The following is a 21677-nucleotide window of genomic DNA, read 5'->3' as shown; positions in this document are numbered from 1 at the left end:
CAGGGGGACAGTGGTGGGACCAAGGTTGTCAACCTGGATAATTCTGGGATATGGCAGTATTGGATCTCACTGCTTTCTTGATCATCGCATCAGTGTGAAAAGACCAGGTTAGCTTGCTGGTGATATGGATGCTGAGGAACTTGAAGCTGGTGATCTCTGCAGCAGCTCTGCTGATGAGAACAGAGCTGTGTTCACCCCCTCACTTCCTCAAATCAACAATCAACTCTTCTGTCTTTCTGTCATAGAGGCTCGGTTGTTGTACTAATCACACAAGTTTCCCCGAACTCTTTCCTGTACTTCGTCTTGTTGTTGATTAAGCCGACAACAGTGGTATCGTCCAGGAATGTAGAGATAGAGTTGGCAATATTCTTGGCCATAAAGTCATAGGTGCGCAGGGAGTAGAGCAAGGGACAGAGCACATAATCCTGAGGGGCACCAGTGTTGACGTGCAGGGTGAAGAAAATGTTATGCCCAACTCTAACCAACTGAGATTTGCCAGTCAGGAAGACTAGAAGCCAGTTGCAGATTGAGGTCCCACAGCCGAAGGCCCAGAAATGTAGGGATATGCTTATTCAGTATTATGATACAAAGTTTGTTGGAAAGCAGTATTTGCTACCCCTTGTGTCTTCAGTATTATGATGTTGAAGGCTGAACTATGGTCAGTGAATAACATTCTAACATAAGTGTATTAATAGTCAAAATGATCTAGAGCTGAATGTAATACAGAAAGACAGCATCCTCCATCAACCTGTTTTTTGTGTGAGTCACCAAGTATTGATAGAATGAATGCAAGTTTTTACTTCATCTTTCTGTTTTGCATGAAACATCAGATATGAGAATGACAAGAGAAAGGTTCATTGGATTTTAAGAGAATGTGGTGGAAAATGCTTCTCACATTAACCAACCTACCCAAAATCCTGATAATGCTGAGAATGGTTTCAAAAATTATTCCGAAGCCTTTGAATTTCCTTTCATGCAAATTGCCCAGCAATTTCATGAATTCAATAGAATCCTTTTAAGCATTATAATATTTCACAGCAATTAGCAATGCATAACAATTTCCTGATCATTGTTATCCTTTATAGATTTCTTTGGGTTATAATACCACAACAAAGATTAAACCATTTCATGCTAAACTGCTGCACCACTTAAATGGAAACATTAGATTCCATAGCTCTGCTTGGAAAAGTACGTCATTAATGCTTCACACCCCATCTCTCTTCATTCCAACCCTTCTTAAAATTTGCTCTTACTCTGAGAAATGAACTGAGATAATGAGCATGCGTGGTGGAAAAACAAATAAAATGCTCGTGATTTTCACCTAACCATTGCAACAAGTTTGGTTTTAGTCACTTATTACTTTGAAAGCAGTTTTGCCCAAGTAGGGCACTCAATAAAGGTAGTAAATTTACACAAGGCATTTGTATTGAAAATAATTAAACATTATTCTGCAAAAAGTCACAATAATTCTTACTTTGACCTACCACGATCCTTCTGAAAGTTCTCAGAAATACGTAACAGAAATTTAGCACAAAATTCATTACCTTCTTCATCGATCCACTTCATTGTAAAGAGCTGTTCATTATCAAAGCAGCACATGTCACGAACTTCAGTGCAAAGAATTTCATATGTGATGGCAGGTTCAAAGTGGGTGATCATGATATCCCTAAATAGAGATATAAATAAAAGACCATGAATAACCAATAATACATTGCCTCACACAAATTTCACATCACACATTTGATTACAGTGTTATTGCACCATAAGTTTTTATTTGCACTACTTCAGGTTACATGACAACCTTTGAACCATTCACCAGTTTCATATTAATTAGCGTATTTACTGTTGTACGTTTTACCATTCATCCCGTTTACTCTGTGCTTCATGCGAATAAGAAATTTAATTGAGCAAATAACGAAGTGCTGGAGTAATTCAGCTGGTCAGGCAGCATCAGTGGAGGGAATGGACAGACGATGTTTTGGGTCAGGACTGATTCATCAGTCTGATGAAGGGTCCTGACCTAAACTGTCATCTGACCATTCTCTCCACAGATGCTGCCTGACCCGCTGAGTTTCACCACTGTGCTTTGCTCAAGATTTCAGCATCATCCAACTCCTTGTATCTCAAGGAACAATTATTTCATATGGTGAAAGGGCATGGAACTACAACCTGCAAATTAAAATGACATTTCTACACTAGTAGTAAGAAAGCAAATATAAACTCTAACAGAAAGATATATGGAAATCAAAAGTGAACAGAAACAGTCAAATCCGCACTCACCAGGTAAACCATTTAATCAAAAGATGCTGATCACCCATATTCAAGATATTTCAATGTATAGATGCGAACATCCAAATATCTTTTTTTTCCTTAATTAGTAATAAAAAAACATTTTCCCCCCTTCATAAATCACTAGCTTACAATTCTTAAAATAACTGGAAAAGTACCAAAATTGAGACACAAGGAACTGCAGATGCTGGTTTACAAGAAGAGGCAATGCGTTTGAGAAACTCAGGTCAGACAGCATCTCTAGAGAACAAGGATAGATGACATTTCAGGTCAGGGCCTTCTTCAGAATGATTGTAGTTTGGGGATTATTTCATCATTTGTGTCCTTATATGTACTCTTTATCCCCCCCCCCCCCCACCCCACTGCTTCACTACAACCAGTCTGAAGAAGGGACTTGACCAAAACGTCACCATCGATGTTCTCTTCAGAGACGTTGCCTGACCCACTAAGTTACTCCAGCAATATTATAAAAACATAATTTGGCTGTTTGGGTCATGGTAAAAACACAGGTTCATTGGACATAGTTTGATTATTTAACTAAAAAATTGTACAAATAGTGCACATCCGATATTTCTTTATGATCTGATGCATAGCAGCTCTTATAATAAACATTTAAACACACCATAAAAAAGGCCACATTATTCATGTAATATTAACAAAATTCTTACAGAAATGACAGCTCTTACACCGCATATACTCACTTTCCACCACAGGCTATAACAGGGGTCGGCAACCTACGGCCCACAGGCGGGAGCTGGCCCGTAATCCAAAATCATCCGGCCCGCAGGCGTATTATTTTTTTTCACTTGGTTTTCGCTACCTGGGAACTGCAGCCAATCCCGAGGCACGCAGACGACCTGGGAACTGCAGCTAGTTCTGGGGCACGTAAGCGACCTGGGCGCTACAGCCAGTCCCGGGGCACGCAGGCGACCTGGGAATTGCAGCTAGTCCCGGGGACGCGAGCCGACCTGGGAACTACAGCCAGTCCCGGGGCATGTGAGGGATCTGGGAACTGCAGAAAACTAATTGAAAAACGTGTGAAAACTAATGCGAAAAACATCAAGTGTCACACTAGTTAGTAGGTATTATTAGTATATATTATTAATTTATATATTATTTGTATGTATTATTACTAATTGCTAATTTAGTTAGTATGTATTATTATTACTATATACCATCAGCCATGATCACATTGAATGGCGGTGCTGGCTCGAAGGGCCGAATGGCCTACTCCTGCACCTATTGTCTATTACCTCCATTTATTAACCATGGCGATAGATGTGTCCGCCATCCGCTCACAGGCATGGCTCCTGGCCCCTATGTAGAACAAGGTTGCCGTCATACAGCAGGGAAACAGACACTACGGCCGAAATCGTCCATGACGACCAAACTCATATCCCTCTAAACCTCTCCTATTCATGTACCTGTCCAAGGCAGCAAATTGTTTAAATGGAGGTCTAAAAGTTTCATTTAGATTGCCAGTGATTGGATTGCATTTGTGACAGACTATAGCCAGGGGTAGAATTCTAAAATGGTCCCCAATAAATACAAGAATGAAATTCAGGTGAATCCTTTCAATCCAAAAATAGTTAGAATGTAGAATTCATTACCACATGCAGTGTGCTGTGTGGGCCAGGTTATTGGGTATTTTTTGAAAAGGGAGGTGGGTGGATTCTTGATTAGTAAAGGTGCAAAAAAAATCACAGGAAGGCAGGAGAATGGGGTAAAGAGGGAAAATTACATAAGCCATGAGCAAATAGCAGAGCAGACTCGATGGGCTGAATGATGCAATTCTGCTCCTATGTCTTATGATTAAGAGTGGCTTAGATGGACAAAAGCTGGATAGGGGCATGAAGGAATAATAAAGACGCTGACAGGATCAGAAGTGAGATGGATGCACGTAGAGACAACACATCTGTGGATCAGTTGGACCAAATTGGAGAGAAGGAATGGGTGACGTTTCGGGTCGAGACCCTTCTTCAGGCTGAAGGGTCTCGACCCGAAACGTCACCCATTCCTTCTCTCCAGAGATGCTGCCTATGCCACCGAGTTACTCCAGCATTTATGTCTACCTTCGATTTAAACCAGCATCTGCAGTTCTTTCCCACCCAGTTGGACTAAATTAACGGCTTCTGTGATACAAGTTCTTGGTAATTAGACATCATGCGATTAAATCGTGGAGCATTTTGAAATTGGAATAATATTTTAACATCATTGATCAACAAAAAAGTAAAGGAAACCAAGACATGATTACAGATCAAATTAATAGACACGCACAACAAGGGAATGCAGGCAAAGTTTTAATAATCAGCAGACTGATTACATGCAGATGTGAAGGGTTGGAAAAGTGGCGGAAGGAAATTGGGGAAAGCACCAGGTATGCATCACATGCTAACCTGGCTGGGCATCTTTTACCCCCCCCCCCCCCATGAACCTTAACATTACAAACCAACATTACTTTAAAAGTTTATAGCTGCTCTTGATGCAACCTATTCATGTCAAGATAGAAAATTGTTCTTGTCTGTATATGATCCTCAGGGATTGGAACACTTCTGAGGCAGAAAAGATAGGGCGGCACAGTGGCGCAGCAGTAGAGTTGCTGCTTACAGCGAGACCTAGGTTTAACTAGGGGTGCTGTCCATACGGAGTTCTCCCTGTGACCCTGTGGATTTTCTGAATGCTCTGGTTTCCTCCCACACTCCAAATACATACAGGATTGTACGTTAATTGGCTTCGGTGAAATTGAAAATTGTCCCTGGTGTGTAGGATAGTGCTGGTGTACGGGGTGATCGCTGTTCGGCTCCAGAGCCTGTTTCTGTGCCGTACCTCTAAAATCTTAAATAAAAACATGGACTGTAATCTAAAATAGTGGGTATTCCACTCCGCAACTCAATGTTCTCTTCATACCCACCCACCTCTGCTCATGACTCAGTGTAGGGATCTCACCAGAATCATGTATGATTCACTGTTTTCTCTCTCGCGAATTGTGAGGCAAAATAAATATTTGTTTCCAACATACAAGAGTTCATACACAAAAAAACGTTGAGTGTCTTTGTCACACTTATTTTGTAACATTGCAGACACGGGTCACTCGAATTTCCACGTAATTATAATTGATAGCTACTGAGATATTTAAACATATTGATGATGTCCTGGCCTGGATGTCTACCCTTGATCTACAACTTTAGGCTGTGCACGCAAGAAGAAGATTTAAACTTTTAGCTTTGTCACATTGAGTATACCCACTAATGGGAAGTTTTCTTCAAATACCTTCTTTGGCAGATATTCTGCTGATGTATGAAGCCAGAGCTTCTACTGCAAAAGTTAAATGTTGCAAGTGTTAATTATCTGTTATAACTATCTGTTAATCTTAGCTAGTAGGAAATCAGCTCTGAGGCCTCGAGCACTGCATAAATGTATTGGAAATGAAGCTATCAAAGCCAGAAATAAATTTCGGCAGGCAATCAATTTAAACTCAAGGCTGACAGCGATAAATTAACGGAGACACAAGAAACAGCAGATGCTGGTGAAAAATAATGATACAAAGTGCTGGAGAAATTCAGCAGGTCAGGCATTATCACGAGAGAATACGGATAGGTGACGTTTTGGGTGAGCACCAATATAATATAGGCCCACCACCAATTTTCCAGAACCCTTGGCTCCAGAGCCTTTCTGGATTATTCGTTTTGACAGACCAGAAGTCATGGCCTCCGAGAAGAGTTGAACTGTACTGGAACGGTCCGCCCAGGGACAGATACACCGGCCCGCAAAGTCGGCTATGGAAACGGAATTCTGGAGTTCCAGGGCCCCAGGGGGGCAAATACAACCCGCCATTCAGCCGCGGAATTCTTGATGAGGTAGAGATTCCGGGAGGGGGGGTTCTGATTTTGGCCTGATTATACAAGGTGCCGGACCGGAGAGGTTGTAGCTGGTAACTTTTATTCTGTAGGTTTAAAATTGCTTTCTGTAATTCTCAAATTCAGATGGTCAAAAAGGATGGAGGAGGGATATTTGATCAGAGTCTATCTATAGGTACTGAAGTCCATACCACCTTAAGACTGTCAAGTTAAAAGTATCCTGTGGCAAGCCTACAGTAACCACAATCCTCATAGTTCATAAAATATAATTTCGAATATTTAAGCGTTAAAAATCTGGACATTTGAGGATTCAAAAATCCACAATAGAATAAACAATCTTAGTATGCTTACGAAACTCAGCTTTAATGAGAGCGTTCACCAAATAAATAAGCCAGTTGCCTTTTTCAGTGTTTTAGGCAAATCCCATGTTGCATCAAACCAAAACATCAGAACCAGCTCACCTCCACTTGTTTTTGCGGCATACAGATTGTGTTTTTAACTCTCATTCAGATTTGCAATGTGTTTTTTTACATCTTTCTCCTTCGGTGAACATCTAGTACCCAGAAAAAAAAGGTGCAAGCAGTGACATCTAAACTGTGCATGTACAAACTTGCACTAGCAACTATGTTTCTGCGGTATCATCTAATCAACACTATAAAAATTACAAATTCCACTGCATGACCAGGCAAGTGTTACAGAACTCTGAACCGAAACAGACTTGCATTTATGGCACAGCACTATATATTTCAGAAATTGTGTGCAGTCGTTCCCACACAATTACTTTTGAAGTGTAAACGCTATTATAAAGCGGAGAATGCAGCAATAATTTTGATGTCACACTAGATTCTGTTTTAACATTCCGATTCTTTGGAGTAAAGCCAAAAGCTAGATTCTGTAGATGCTCAAAATAAATAATAATAATAATAATAATAATAATAATAGAAAGCACTCTAAGGATGTCAGGCAGGATCTGTGGAGAAAGAGTTAAGGGTCTGTCCCATTTAGGCGATTTTTTTCAGCACCTACAGGCGACTAGGCTATCGCCACATGGTCGCAGGGTGACGCCTGTATGGTCGCGAGTTGTCCCCTCAAGTCGCCTAAAGAGTCGGAACATTTTTCTTGTCACCGCTGGATTTTGAAATGTTCAAAACCTTTTGCCGACAGCGGGCTTGACGTAACTTGTCTTCTCATGTCGTAGGTTGTCGCCAGGATGACGCAGGTTGTCGCCAGGTGATGACTTTGGTGACTTCCATTAGCAACTACCTACGTCAACCAGCGACAGGTACCAACGACTGAATTGTCTTCAGTTGGCTCCGACAGAATCTTAGCTTGTCGTAGCTTATCGCGGGTGTACGTAGGTTGACTTTGGTTGTCGCCTGTGTAGTCGTAGGTTGTCGCCTGTGTGGTCGTAGGTGGACATTCAAATGGGTTGCCGGTAGTTTGATGTCGACTGGGTGGTAGGTTGTCATAGGCATTGTCGTAAGGGGGGGGGGGTCCAGTCGTTGCTTTTTCGGCGACCTGCTACGACTGTGATAGTCGCCGGCAGTCACCGAAATAAATCGCCTAAGTGGGACAGGCCCTTTAAAGGTTCAGGTCAATTACCTCTCAAAGGGAATACCTGCGATAGGCTGTTGAAACCTGGACTGCATTATTCCACTGAGTTTCAAGGAATAATCATAGCTTTAGACTTAATGTGCAATACTGCACCATTATCCCCATTTGCTTTGCATGTTTTGTTCGAGCACTTTAATTATAACCTTTTTGAGAAAACAAGGTATTTGTAAACCTTTTGTGCAAAGGGATATTGAGGTTTAAGATTAATAACCTTGCCTACAAAAGAATATGAAGCATTAGTCACCAGAAACCCAAGAACTGAAGGTCAAATCTGAAGAAGGGTCCCGGTCCCAAACCGAAACGTCACCTATCCATTTTGTCCAGAGTTGCTGCCTGACCTGCTGAGTTACTCTAGCATTTTGTGTCCATTACCCAACCTCTCAGAGTTAACAGCCAGCACTGATTCACCACAATACAGGCCCGAGTGGCTCAAGGCCTTCACTTTTAGAGAGGCCTCCACAGTTTAGAGGCGGCGCGACTCACGTTGCAGCGGCCCCTACAGCCTGTGTCTTTTTTTACATTTTTTGTCTAGTTAAATGTAGTTGTTCGTGTTTTTTAATACTGTTTTTAACTGTGTATATGTGGAGGGCTGGGGGGGGGGGACATTTAAAAATCTCTTCCCTGCACGAGAGACCCGACCTTTTTCCTGTCGGGTCTCCAGTGTCGTTGGGCCCGAGCACCGTGGAGCAGCCTCCAACCAGAACGACCTGGGGGCTCCAGTTGCGGAGTCTGCGGACTCACCATCGCGGGCCGGCTTCAGAGCATGGGGAGCGGTGGTGGATCGCTGCTCGGAGGCTCCAGTTGCAGGCCGGTGGACTGGGACATCGGGAGCTCGCGGGTCCTGTTGGAGACCGCTTTTCGGAGCTCCCGCAACGCAACTTCTCCAGCCCGTGTCGCGGGGTTGGAATGACCCGGAGCGGGGCCTTACATTGCCCGGCACGGCTTTAATGGCCATGGGACATTCCAACGCCCGCCGGGGGCTCCAACCTTGTGACTTTTGGGCCTGGAGCGGGGCCGTACATCGCCCCGCGCGGCCTTAAATGGCCGTGGGACTTACCATCGCCCGCCTGGGGCTTCGACATCGGGAGAGAAATGGTGCAGGGGAGAGAAAAGACTTTGCCTTCCATCACAGTGAGGAGGAGACTCACTGTGATGGATGTTTGTGTAAATTGAATTGTTTGTATGTCTTGTAGGAATTGTCTTTGTTTGTATGGCTGTGGAAACTGAGTTTCGTTTGAGCCTCACTGAGATTCAAATGACATGTAATAAATATTGTATTGTTATATATTATATTGTACTTTGAAAGATTGTGAACAGCACAGCAGCCAAACATAGATCAATTGGAGCGTAAAAACAGGGTCCCGGGAGTCTGCCAATACATGGAAGAGCTGCCTCCAGTACTGGCCCTGATGGACGGATGCAGTTCTGGGGTGTGGATCGCACCCCTGGGTAGTCACACCACTCGGCTCCATTTGCTCAATACCAAATAATCAAATTTCATTACAGACAATGGCATATCCTTTGAAAGTTATCCATGGTTAAAGATCTAACAGGCATTAATCTTTTGAACTACACCCCAGTTGCTTGGTCTGATAAACGTTCACTAATCCCTCAAAGACCCTTAATTAACGAGGTGTGAACTAGAAGAAAGGGTGAGAAAGATCATATGGGAAAAGACGTTCCCCTGAAGAAAGATGTACAAATAGTAAAAGAGCGAGACTAAGTCTTGAAACAAAAGCTAAAGGGCCTGTCCCTTTTAAGCTATTTTTAGGCGACTACATGCGACTTGGCTGTCGCCACATGGTTGCCGGGATGTCGCCTGTATGGCCGTGAAGTCTCCTCAGTCGCCCAAAGAGTCGTAACGTCTTTCTGGTTGCCGCTGGATTTTCAACATGTTCAAAAAATTTCGGCGACAGTGGGTTGACGCCAATGACGTAGCTTGACTACTCCTGACGTAGGTGCTGTTGTAGGTTGTCGCCAGGTGACGTAGATTGTCGCCGGTGCTGACTTTGGTGAATTCCATTGGTGACTACCTATGTCAACTGGCGACAGGGTCTAGGCTTGTCGTAGCTTATTGCGGGTGGACTTCGGTTGACGCCTATGTGGTCGCAGGTTGTCACCTGTGTGGTCGTAGGTTATCATAGGTGTGATCATAGGTGGACCTCCTAATGGGTCGCCAGTTGCCGGTAGCTTGCCGTCGACTAGGTGGTGGGTTGTTGTAGCTTGTCGTAGACATTGTCGTAGGGAGGGTCCAATCGCAGTTGCCTAAAAAATCGCCTAAGTGGGACAGGACCTTTAAGAATATTTACAAACACCATGGTATTCGAGTAGCAGCAATGATAGTGTGATGCCAAGTTGGATATTACGTATATTACACATCTTTAAACAAGGAGCACAAAACAAAGAGCAGCCCATTGCTGATACTAAGATCAGTTGCTTGAATTCAATAATCACTCCAGCTCTTTCTTCTCACAAACCAAACAATGCTAATTCTTCAATTTTGTTGCACCTAGACATTTCTTACATTAAGGAATTGAGGGCAAAAGGAAAAAGCAGGGTGAATAATGCCCTAGATTATAATCATGTTGAATGTGAGGTAGGTTTCAGGTGCTGGGTGCCCCCACACATGCTAATTCTAAAGTCAGGGACAAACAACATATTTTCATATTCAATGCAGAGCAGGCTTGAGCAGCTAAGAGGCTTAATTGTGTTGTTTTTTTTTGCTTTTGCATGCAAGACTGAGGAAGCAGAGGAGAGATATAGTTAGGCTAGATACAGATGGTACAAATTTCAGTGTAAAGTTTATAAACTGATACCTTCATAAAATGGGTGTGGAAATTATAGAAAAAGACATGGTAAAACAGCCGGCATCAGTTCCTATCAGTTCCTATCAGGAATTATCCATGGAATGCAAGCCAATTTAACTTTCCAGACATACAGAACTAAAAGGGATAGGCTGTGTTCCACACATGGACAAATTCTAAAACACTTTGTGGAGCCCAGCTCCCAAAAATTGGATGATATTAGCACGCCATTTTACAGAGCTTCTGTGGAACATAAATGTTTTATCAGAATGAAATCTTGTAGTTTATAACAGGCTGCTTATTCACAAGAGTTAGCATAATACTGCTTGGCTGGACAAATAAATTATGTTGTGATAAAGCATAAAACCATGTCCTAGCGTTATGGTCATATTGTTCCCCCAATTTCAAAGCAGACCATATTGATTGCAATCATTCCAAGTTCTCCCAAGTCTAGAATTGTGCACATATGTAGTTGTTGTTCTATATTTTGATATAGCAATTGACTTTGATTTGCATTATACTGCTTATAAGGAAATCATGCTTTACAAAGCTGATATTTGACAACATGGGCCAATTTTCATTCAAACTATAAATTTATGAATGAATGACTGTAACACTACCTATGGCAGTAAAAAATCTGCCATTCGTTGAAAGTTTACTCTGACACAAAGCACTTGACATAATAATGCCCAAATGTCATTTAAGTCTTTAAAATAACATTTCCAATAAACAAGATAAATCAAAAACCTAAATTACAATATAAGATTTCAAAACATTAATGATTAAAAAGCCATCTATCCCTCCAGTTTTTGTGGGTATCACCATCAAGGCTGACAGTTATTGCTCATTCTATATTAAATTGGCCCAACAAGCAGTTGACAATTGCATTGCCCTGGGTCTGGCCGGTAGGCGGCGCGACTCTCGTCTGCAGCGGCCTCTGCAGTCCGTCTGCGTTTTTATTATTTTATGTCTATGTTTTAATGTAGTTTTTGTTATTTTTGTTGGGGTATGTGTGTGGGGGGGTGGGGGTGGTGTGGGGGGGTTGGGGGTAACTTTTAAATCTCTCCCTGCACGGGAGACCCGACCTTTTCTTTGTCGGGTCTCCGTTGTCGTTGGGGCTGCAACGAGGAGCGGCCTCCAACAGGAAGACCGGGGACTCTGGTGCCGACTACTCACCTCACCGTCGCGGAGCTGGCCGAGTCCAGAGCGGGTGGAGCTGTGGTGGACGCTGCTGCGGCCCGACCCCCGGAGATTCGGTGGCTGCAACTGCGGGTTTGGCGGACAGTGACACCGGGAGCCCGCGGGACCCTGGAGGGAGACCGCTTTTCAGGGCTCCCGCAACGGCGACTTCTCCCGCCCGAGTTGCGGGGTTGAAGAGCTCCTGGAGCGGGGCCTTACAGCACCGCCCCGCGCGGCTTGGAATGGCGGCGGGTCTCTGCGAGCGCACGCCGGGGGCTCTAACACCAAGACCCGGTGTGCGACCTTGCATCACCCGGCGTGGCTTAAATGGCCACGGGACAATCGCCATCGCCCGCCGGGGGCTTTGACTTTGACTCTGACATCGGGGGGGGGAGTGCAGTGGAGAGAAAAGTTTCTTTGGCCTTCCATCACAGCAATGTGATGGATGTTTATGTAAAATATGTTGTGTCTTGGGTCTATTTGTTTGTAATGTATGGCTGCAGAAACGGCATTTCGTTTGGACCTCAAGGGGTCCAAATGACAATAAATTGAATTGTATTGTATTGTATTGTATGTAGAACAGAGCTACTAAGGGCAACTGATTTTTTTCTGCAAGACCAGTGACTAAGAAATTGGAAAGTTATTCAGTCTCCAAAATGTATCACACTGGTCAGATAGATCTCAATACTCAACTGAATCTCAATTATTTTAATTATCTTGATTAAATCATCTTTAATAGTTTAAGCACTTGGGAATACAAGACAGGTTTATACAATCTGTCCTCTGAAGACAACCCTTTCATTCCAGAAAAACAACGGTATTAAATCACATGGATACATCCAATGATTAATTGCAGATTATCCATGAACTGGTGGATTCCTTGTTATTCCTTAATCACCCATGACTGTGCAGCCAAATACAAATACAACTAAACTTACAAATTCACAGATGACACCACCATCATGGGTCGGATATCAAATAATTATGAGATGGAGTACAGGAAAGAGATTGAGAACCTCATAACCTGGTGCCTGGACAACAACCTTTACCTCAATGTCAGCAAGACAAAGGAGATTGTGATCGACTTCAGAAAGTGACGGGGCACACATAACTCGGTATAAATTAAAAGATGGTTGAAATAGTTGAAACCAGAGACGGTTGAAAGCTTCAAGTTCCTAGGATAAAATCACCAGCAACTTGTCCAGGACCAGCCATACAGAATGATCTAGAAAAAAGTGAACTTGCATGGGGGGAGGGTCTGCAGAGAACAACAAGTGTCCCGGCATTGGGGGGGGGGGGGGGGGGGGGGGGGGGCGCTGAGAACAAAGAGGAACCATTGTGCTCTACTTTGAACACTTGTAAATTTGTTGCCGCAACTCTTTGCAAACTTTGTGTATGGCATGCAAAACAATGAATTTCACTGTGAATGTCAAGTGATAATAAAGTATTAATTAAGAAAGATACACCATTCCTCCTCTTCCTTGGAAGGCTTAGGATGTTCAGCATGTCCCTAACAACTCTCGCCATCTTCCACAGATGCTCTATAGAAATCATTTTATTGGGATGCATCATAGCATAACAGCTCCATCCAAAACCGCAAGAAATTGCAGAGAATGGTGGTCACAGCCCAGACCATAACACAAAGCAATCTCCCTTACATTTACTTAATTTGCACATCATGTTGCCTCGGCAAGGCCGCCAGCATAATCAAGGACGAGTATCACCTCGGACACTCCCTCTTCCATCAAGCAACTGGTACAGAAGTGTAAAAATGCACATCTCCAAATTCAGGGACAGTTTCTTCCCAGCTGTTATCAGGTAACTGAACCATTCGATCGCCAATCAGAGAGCAGTCCTGACCTCCCATCTACATCATTGGAGATCCTCGGACTATCTTTACTCGGACCTTACCTTGCACTAAACATTATTCCCTTTATCCTGTGTCTGTACACTGTGGACGCCTTAATTGTAATCATGTATAGTCTTGCCGCTGACTAGATAGCATTCAACAAAAAAGCTTTTCACTGTACCTCACTACACGTGACAATAAACTAAACTCAACCCAAATGTCCTTATTTTTGACACAATTCTTTCAACTTCTGAAAGTGTATCTTGTCTGGACTCTGTAACCAAACTTAACACAGCATTCCATTAAAAATGACCCAATCAGGATATTTACAATAACCGAGATTCAGTGCAGGAGAAAATCAATAAACTTTATTCTGGTAAGTGATTGCATCCAATAATAATAATAATAAATTTTATTTATGGGCGCCTTTCAAGAGTCTCAAGGACACCTTACAAAAATTGAGCATGTAGAGGAAAAACATGTAAGGGGAATGAAATAAATAGTAGAGACATGACTAGTACACAAAGTAAAGACAGAATTCAATACAAAACACAGTATGAGGCAATTAATGCACAGATGAAAAGGGACGGGGACGTGGGGCTAAGGATAGGCAGAGGTGAAGAGATGGGTCTTGAGGCGGGACTGGAAGATGGTGAGGGACACGGAATTGCGGATCAGTTGGGGGAGGGAGTTCCAGAGCCTGGGAGCTGCCCTGGAGAAGGCTCTGTCCCCAAAACTGCGGAGGTTGGATGTGGATGGAGAGGAGACCGGCTGATGTGGATCTGAGGGACCGTGAGGGTTGGTAGGGGGAGAGGAGGTCAGTGAGATATGGGGGGGCCAGATGGTGGAGGGCTTTGTAGGTGAGGACCAGGATTTTGTAGGTGATCCGGTGGGAGATGGGAAGCCAGTGAAATTTTTTGAGGACTGGAGTGATGTGATGCCAGGATTTGGTGTGGGTGATGAGTCGGGCGGCTGCGTTCTGGACCAGTTGGAGACGGTTGATGTAGGTGGAGCTGATGCCAAGGAGAAATGAGTTGCAATAGTCCAGTCGGGAGGAGATGAAGGCATGGATGAGTCTTTCAGCAGCAGGCGGTGTGAGAGAGGGTCTGAGTTTGACGATGTTGCGGAGATGAAAGAAGGAGGTTTTAATGACATGGCGGATGTGAGGCTCAAGGGAGAGGGTGGAATCAAAGATCACGCCAAGGTTGCGGGCCTGGGGAGATAGTGGTGCCATCGATGGTGAGAGTGGGGTTATTGATTTTGCTGAGTGTGGCTTTGGAGCCTATGAGGAGGAATTCTGTCTTATCGCTGTTGAGTTTGAGGAAATTATGTTGCATCCAGGTTTTTATAGCTGACAAACAGGAGTTGATATGGGAGAGGTGGGGGGGTTGTGGGGGGATTTGGTGCCAAGGTAAATCTGGGTGTCATCAGCGTAACAGTGGAAGTCCAGATTGAAGTGGCGGAGTATCTGACCAAGGGGAAGGATGTAGATGATGAAGAGGAGGGGGCCGAGTACGGAGCCTTGGGGAACGCCTTGAGTGACTGCGGCTGTAGCAGAGGTGTGGTTGTGGAGAGAGATGAAGTGGGATCTGTTGGAAAGGTAGTCATAATGAGTCATAACCTCAAAAGTACAATCAGGATGAAATCAGGAAGCACACATTTCAATCCAAGTTGTCAAAATCTAGAACTTCTTGCCTAAATAGTTCCAATGAAATGAATATAGTAGGAAGACAAAAAGGATAAATAAGGTTGGGGTTCAGATGGGTTTAAATCTATCTGACATTTGCAAAAGAGACTTTTGGAACTGAATAACTTTCCTATATCTTGATCATATGTTCTGTGGGAAAGAAAAATCACTTGCTCTTATCAACACTTCATATTTGAATAACACATTCCTGAGATAGCTTTTGTTTAGCTTTTACAACATACCTTATGTACCTGTGCACTAGTTTTTTGTGATTTTTAAGTGCAGCCAATGTAAATGTAAAACAAGATAACACAATCACCACAACGTACCTTACATCATAGTTTCTGGTTAAATTCCATGGAAGACATGTTTCCTTAAAAATGCATTGCACTTTCAACATTGTGATACAGGTGCACAACCTTTTATCCGAAAGCCTTGGGACCAGACACTTGTCGGATTTCGGAATTTTTCGGATTTCCGAATGGAAGATTTTTAGCGTAGATTAGGTAGGTAGCGCGGGCGGCTTAAAAAGTCTGGAGCGGCTGCCTCCTCCCCGGAGACCGGGGAATCATTGCATAAATGTTAGTCAGTTAGTTTGGAGGGATTTTATGTGGTGGGGGGGGGGGGGGGGGGGGGGTGAAGGGGGAAACTTTCATTCTTAGTCCCCTACCTGGTCGGAGAGGCGGGAAGCGGGCAATGCCTTACCGGGTCGCCGTGCAGTAAGCTCCGGAGCACTGTGGCTGCCGACTCCCAACATCGCGGAGCTGGGGGCTGCGGGCGTCCGGCCGCGGTTGGAGCTCCGACCCCGGCAACTCTACCCCTGGCTGCGCGGCGCTCCAAATCCAGCGCGGCCCGCGGCCGGACGCCCGCAGCCCCAGCGCCGCTATGTTGGGAGGCGGCGGCGTCGCAGCGCTGGGATACCAGCGGGGAGCGGGCAATGCCTTACCAGGTCGCCGTGCGGTAAGCTCCACAGCGGTGCTGGGGCTGCGGGCGTCCGGCCGCGGGCCGCGCTGGATTTGGAGCGCCGCGCAGCCAGGGGTAGAGTTGCCGGGGTCGGAGCTACAACCGGCGCCGCCCGCAGCCCCAGCTGGGAGTAGGCGGCCACAGCGCTCCAGAGCTTACTGCACGGCGACCCGGTAAGGCATTGACCGCTCCCCGCCTCTCCGACCAGGTAGGGGACTAAGAATTAAAGTTTCCCCCTTCACATAAAAGCCCTCCAAACTAACTGACTAACATTTAAGCAATGATTTACAGATGTTTAAGTGTCTCCCCGGTCTCCGGGGAGGAGGCAGCCGCTACAGTAGTACAGACCTGGGTTGACCGTGGGTCGTTTCGGGTCAGGTTTGGCGCCAAATGCGAGCTTTGGTGTGCAGACGACATCCTGGGGAAAATGGCAGGTTTTCGGAGTTTTTCGGTTTCCGGAACTCCGGATAAAAGGTTGTGCACCTGTATTGAGATTTCCATTGCCACAGTGGCCCTTAATCGAAGAATTAAGAACAAAATTCACAGTCATGTGAGGTGAGGAATAGTTTATCAGCCTATAAAACCATGGAAAAGATTTGAACTTTTTTTTCGCCTTCCATGTGTGAGGAATGTGGAGGAGTCACTGTGGTGGATGTTTATGTTAAAATGTATTTTGGGTGTTCCATTGCTTTTTATTTGTATGACTGACTTGGCAAACAAAATTCCTCGTATGTTGCAAAACACACTTGGCTAATAAAGTATTATTGTGATATTGAAATCCAACACATACATTTCTGAAGCGAGTGGATCAAAGTGTAGGAAGGAGCTGCAGATGTTGGTATACACCAAAGGTAGACACAAAATGATGGATTAACTCAGCGGGACAGGCAACATCTCTGGAGAGAGGAAATGGGTGATGTTTCGGGTCGAGACGCTTCATATTGAAGTGGACACAATACCCCATGAAAGAACTCAAGCTGATTTTCCTTCCCTAACACAAGGTGTTAATCATGTCTAACAGAGCCTCAACTTTGACTATACAAGTCAGCAAAGACTGTAAACCAAACCCAGGATTTTCTCCGATATTTGTAAGAACCAGCACACGATTTATTATTGCACTGGAGTACAGACAAAGTATTTGCTAATTAACACAATGTCTACTAATTTCAGGGTGCACAGAGGTGTTGTCAGTAGCTCATTAGTGCACAAAAATATTTAGGAAGGAACATATTAATTCAAGCCAATATATTAATTATTTGCAAAATATTTGTATCTGCTCTTAATTTGTTACCCAAATTGCATCTAATAGAAACATAGAAAATAGGTGCAGGAGTAGGCCATTCAGCCCTTCGGGCCTGCACCGCCAATCGATATGATCATGGCTGATCATCCAACTCATTATCCCATCCCTGCCTTCTCTCCATACCGCCTGATCCCTTTAGCCACAAGGGCCACATCTAACTCCCTCTTAAATATAGCCAATCAACTGGCCTCAACTACCTTCTGTGGCAGAAAATTCCACAGATTCACCACTCTCTGTGTAAAAAATGATTTTCTCATCTCGGTCCTAAAAGACTTCCCTCTTATCCTTAAACTGTGACCCCTAGTTCTGGACTTCCCCAACATCGGGAATAATCTTCCTGCATCTAGCCTGTCCAACCCCTTAAGAATTTTGTAAGTTTCTATAAGATCCCCCCTCAATCTTCTAAATTCTAGCGTGTACAAGCCGAGTCTATCCAGTCTTTCTTCATATGAAAGTCCTGCCATCCCAGGAATCAGTCTGGTGAACCTTCTCTGTACTCCCTCTATGGCAAGAATGTCTTTCCTCAGATTAGGAGACCAAAACTGTACGCAATACTCCAGGTGTGGTCTCACCAAGACACTGTACAACTGCAGTAGAACCTCCCTGCTCTTATACTCAAATCCTTTTGCTATGAATGCTAACATACCATTTGCTTTCTTCACTGCCTGCTGCACCTGCATTCCTACTTTCAATGACTGGTGTACCAAGACACCCAGGTCTCGTTGCATTTCCCCTTTTCCTAATCGGCCACCATTTAGATAATAGTCTACTTTCCTGTTTTTGCCACCAAAGTGGATAACCTCACATTTATCCACATTATACTGCATCTGCCATGCATTTGCCCACTCACCCAACCTATCCAAGTCACCTTGCAGCCTCCTAGCATCCTCCTAACAGCTAACACTGCCCCCCAGCTTCGTGTCATCTGCAAACTTGGAGATGTTGCATTCAATTCCCTCATCCAGATCATTAATACATATTGTAAATAGCTGGGGTCCCAGCACTGAGCCTGAGTTAATTAGCAAATGCCATTCTTAATATGAAACCCAGCCATTCATTACACAACTGATCTTCCCAGCTAAAATGAAACATGGAAGGGCTAAATTGGGAACTATAATTCCAGCTGTCTTCCCCCCCCCCCCCCCCACACTCCTTCCAGTTGAAAAATATATAATAATTATCTAAAATGCTCCACAAAATATCTGTAAACAAAAAGTAGACAGTTTAAGATACTATAGGTCACAGAGAAGATGTGTCCAGAATGGAAAGTAGGTGGACATTTGTTTTTAAAAGAAAATGGGAAGAAATAATTGAACATTATTGGTTTGTGTTAGATTACGTCTTCCTGGGAACTTGCTTCACAAGATAAAAAACACATTGTTACAAAATGCTGTGAAGTACAACATTTCAAGGATGGAACTGTCGCACACCAAATGATTTATAATTGATTTTCAACGTACACAGTTCCCAATTCAAGCATCCACAGCAAAGCATTTTCACCTGAATTCATTAGTCACCACCTAACAAAATTTGGATTTTGTGTAACTGCTGCTCAGATACACTGCTGCTCAGAAGTTTTGTGAATGCAGAACTTCAAATATAGCTCAAATTGCCACATTGATAAAAGGCAACGCCATAACACCTGGTTAACAAATCAAGAAAAGACACAAAATGCTGGAGCAACTCAGTCTGAAGAAGGGTTCAGAACTGAAATGTCACCTATCTACATTCTCCAGGAATGCTTCCTGACCCACTGAGTTACTCCAGCATTTTGAGTCTTTCCTTGGTAAATCAGCATCTGCTGTTCCTCATTTCTATATTTACGAAATCAAGAGCTGGTCTTAATTCATCTGAATACATTCAATATATAATCATAAGACGAAAACTGTCAGGTCTTCTGAATGACTTTTGACATAGCATCCAATCTATGTAACCAGAAGATAGTTTCATGTGAAGTGAATCACTGCGTAAAGGTAAATTATCACATAAATGCTCTGCAACCAACAGTGAATAGGAGAATAAGGATTTTGAGTGTTTTAATGAGATTCCTTCGAATCCTCTTGTCCACTTAATATCTACTCATTTCCACCATCTCAGAAACAAAACAGGCGAATCTTTACTGTACTCCATCTAAAGCAGTTTTATTTTTAGGATACCAAAACCATGCACAATATTCCACATGCTGTCTCTCCCATGTCTTCCACAACTGTAGTAAAACACCGTACTTCTGTATCTAAATCCTCTTACAATAAAACTCAAAATATCTTTTGCTTTTCTAATAGCTTCCTCCATTTAGCTTTCAGCAACTTTTATACTTTACCATGCATAATTTCACAATTGTTCATCTTGCATTACATCTGCCGTATTCTGATCCATTCCTGCTGTTTGTCTGTAACCTGTTACAGCATCCTCACGCCATCCACCTTGCTGCAATCCCCAATGTTATATATCACCTAGCCTCATCAACCAAATCGTATATATATATGTGTGTGTGTGTGTGTGTGTGTGTGTGTGTGTATATATATACACACACACGCGTGTGTGTGTGTATGTATATGTTATATATAGCCAGTCTACCAACCAGAAAAACGTCTATTTATTCCCACCCTCCTCTGTCTAATATTCTAGTTCTGTCTAATAATCAATTTTCAATCCATGTGTTCATGTGCACTAATCTCATCTACTGACCTGTGTGACACATTATCAAAGCTGTCAAAAAATCCAAATACACCATATTCATTTTCTCCTCTTATGCATTCTACTAATCATACTATCAAATAATACAACATATTTCAGTCTTTTAACCAGGATAGGGGAATCAAGAACCAGAGGACATGTATTTAAGGTGAGAGGGGAAAGATTTAATAACGACTTTTTACTCTAAAGGTACATGGAACAAGCTGTCAGAGGAGGTAGCTGAGGCAGGTACTATCGCAGTAATTGAAAGACACTGGGACAGGTGCATGGATAGGAGATATTTAAAAGGATATGGGCCAAGCACGAACAAATAGAACTAACTGAGATGGGGCATTGAGTTGGACCCAAGGGCCTGGTTCCGTGATGACTATTATTAATCAATTAATACAGTTTTAATGTTCACTCAACTCAAGCCGCCATATTGCTCATTACTTGGTCTCATTGATAATCAATGTGACAATACTTAAAAACATTGACAGTAAAGTGCTTTGGAACGTCGGCAGAATTAACCGAAGCTCAATCTTCATCCTCCCTCGAAATCCATTACAACGACACAGTGCGATCCTCCCACAATACAACCAGCTGATGCCCATCAACCACCAGATGCAGGTGAATCAGGTAAACGCCTTGCCCACCACTCACCATCACACCGACAGGGGAACCCCTTCCCACCAAGCTAAACGCCTCTCTACGCCCCCCGTCAGGTAAACACCTCTCCTCACCACTCACCCTATACCACCTCCTCACCCTATACCACCTCCTCACCCCCCCCCCCCCCGAGTGACCCCCCCCCCCCCCCTTCCTTCAGGTGAGCCCCACGTCCCTTCAGGTATAGCCTCACCTTCCTTCAACCCACACACCCTCCCCCACGGATATATACAGCGTAACCCCCACACACACCGCTCGGGCCCCACTCCCTCTGCGGAGTTGTGGGGAGGGCGCCTCCGCGTCGAAGGGACCCCGAGTCTCGAGCACCAGGCCTCCAGCTCAGCGCTTACCCTTTGTAGTAGGCTTTGATGCGGACCTGGTGCTGGTGGTCGGCCGGGCAAGACATCACGCTGTCCCTGCTGGTCGGCATCATCGCTCTCTCCTGCGCCTCCCGCCGCCGCCGCCCGGCCAACTACAGCACGCTGCGCGCGCACCCCACCCCCACCTGCGGCCCTGCGACCGTGAAGGGGGGGGGGTGGGGGTAGCATCGTCCCATATCCATCCGCAACACACCCCACAGAAACACTCTTTAACTATCTAAAACAAATGTTCTTCCAAACTTTATCATGTTTACCGCCACAAAACAGACTTTCAGAGAGACCTGTATGAAATTGTGTAATAGACTGATCAGAGCACCCCTCCTATTGACGATTTGGTCGAGTCGCATTCCGCACACTTCGTCGAACGCATACCGGACCAGAGCGCATGCGCGACTCGCAGCGTCCTC

General features: G+C 44.1%; 1 protein-coding gene across 1 annotated transcript in view; it reads right to left on the bottom strand.

Moving 5' to 3' along the window:
- Positions 1 to 21382, bottom strand: part of prkci (protein kinase C iota) — a 70716-nt gene extending 49334 nt beyond the window's left edge. Inside the window, exons 1-2 of the mRNA XM_033031788.1 lie at positions 21241 to 21382; positions 1545 to 1666 (exon numbers count right to left, since the gene is read on the bottom strand). Coding sequence (XP_032887679.1) covers positions 1545 to 1666; positions 21241 to 21323 — 205 coding nt within the window. The 5' untranslated portion in view covers positions 21324 to 21382. The remainder of the gene's footprint in view (positions 1 to 1544; positions 1667 to 21240) is intronic.
- Between the last annotated feature and the right edge of the window lie 295 nt (positions 21383 to 21677).

This window comes from Amblyraja radiata, chromosome 13 (genome assembly GCF_010909765.2).
Source record: "Amblyraja radiata isolate CabotCenter1 chromosome 13, sAmbRad1.1.pri, whole genome shotgun sequence".
Taxonomy (NCBI): Eukaryota; Metazoa; Chordata; class Chondrichthyes; order Rajiformes; family Rajidae; genus Amblyraja; species Amblyraja radiata.
This window is presented reverse-complemented; position numbering and strand designations above follow the sequence as displayed.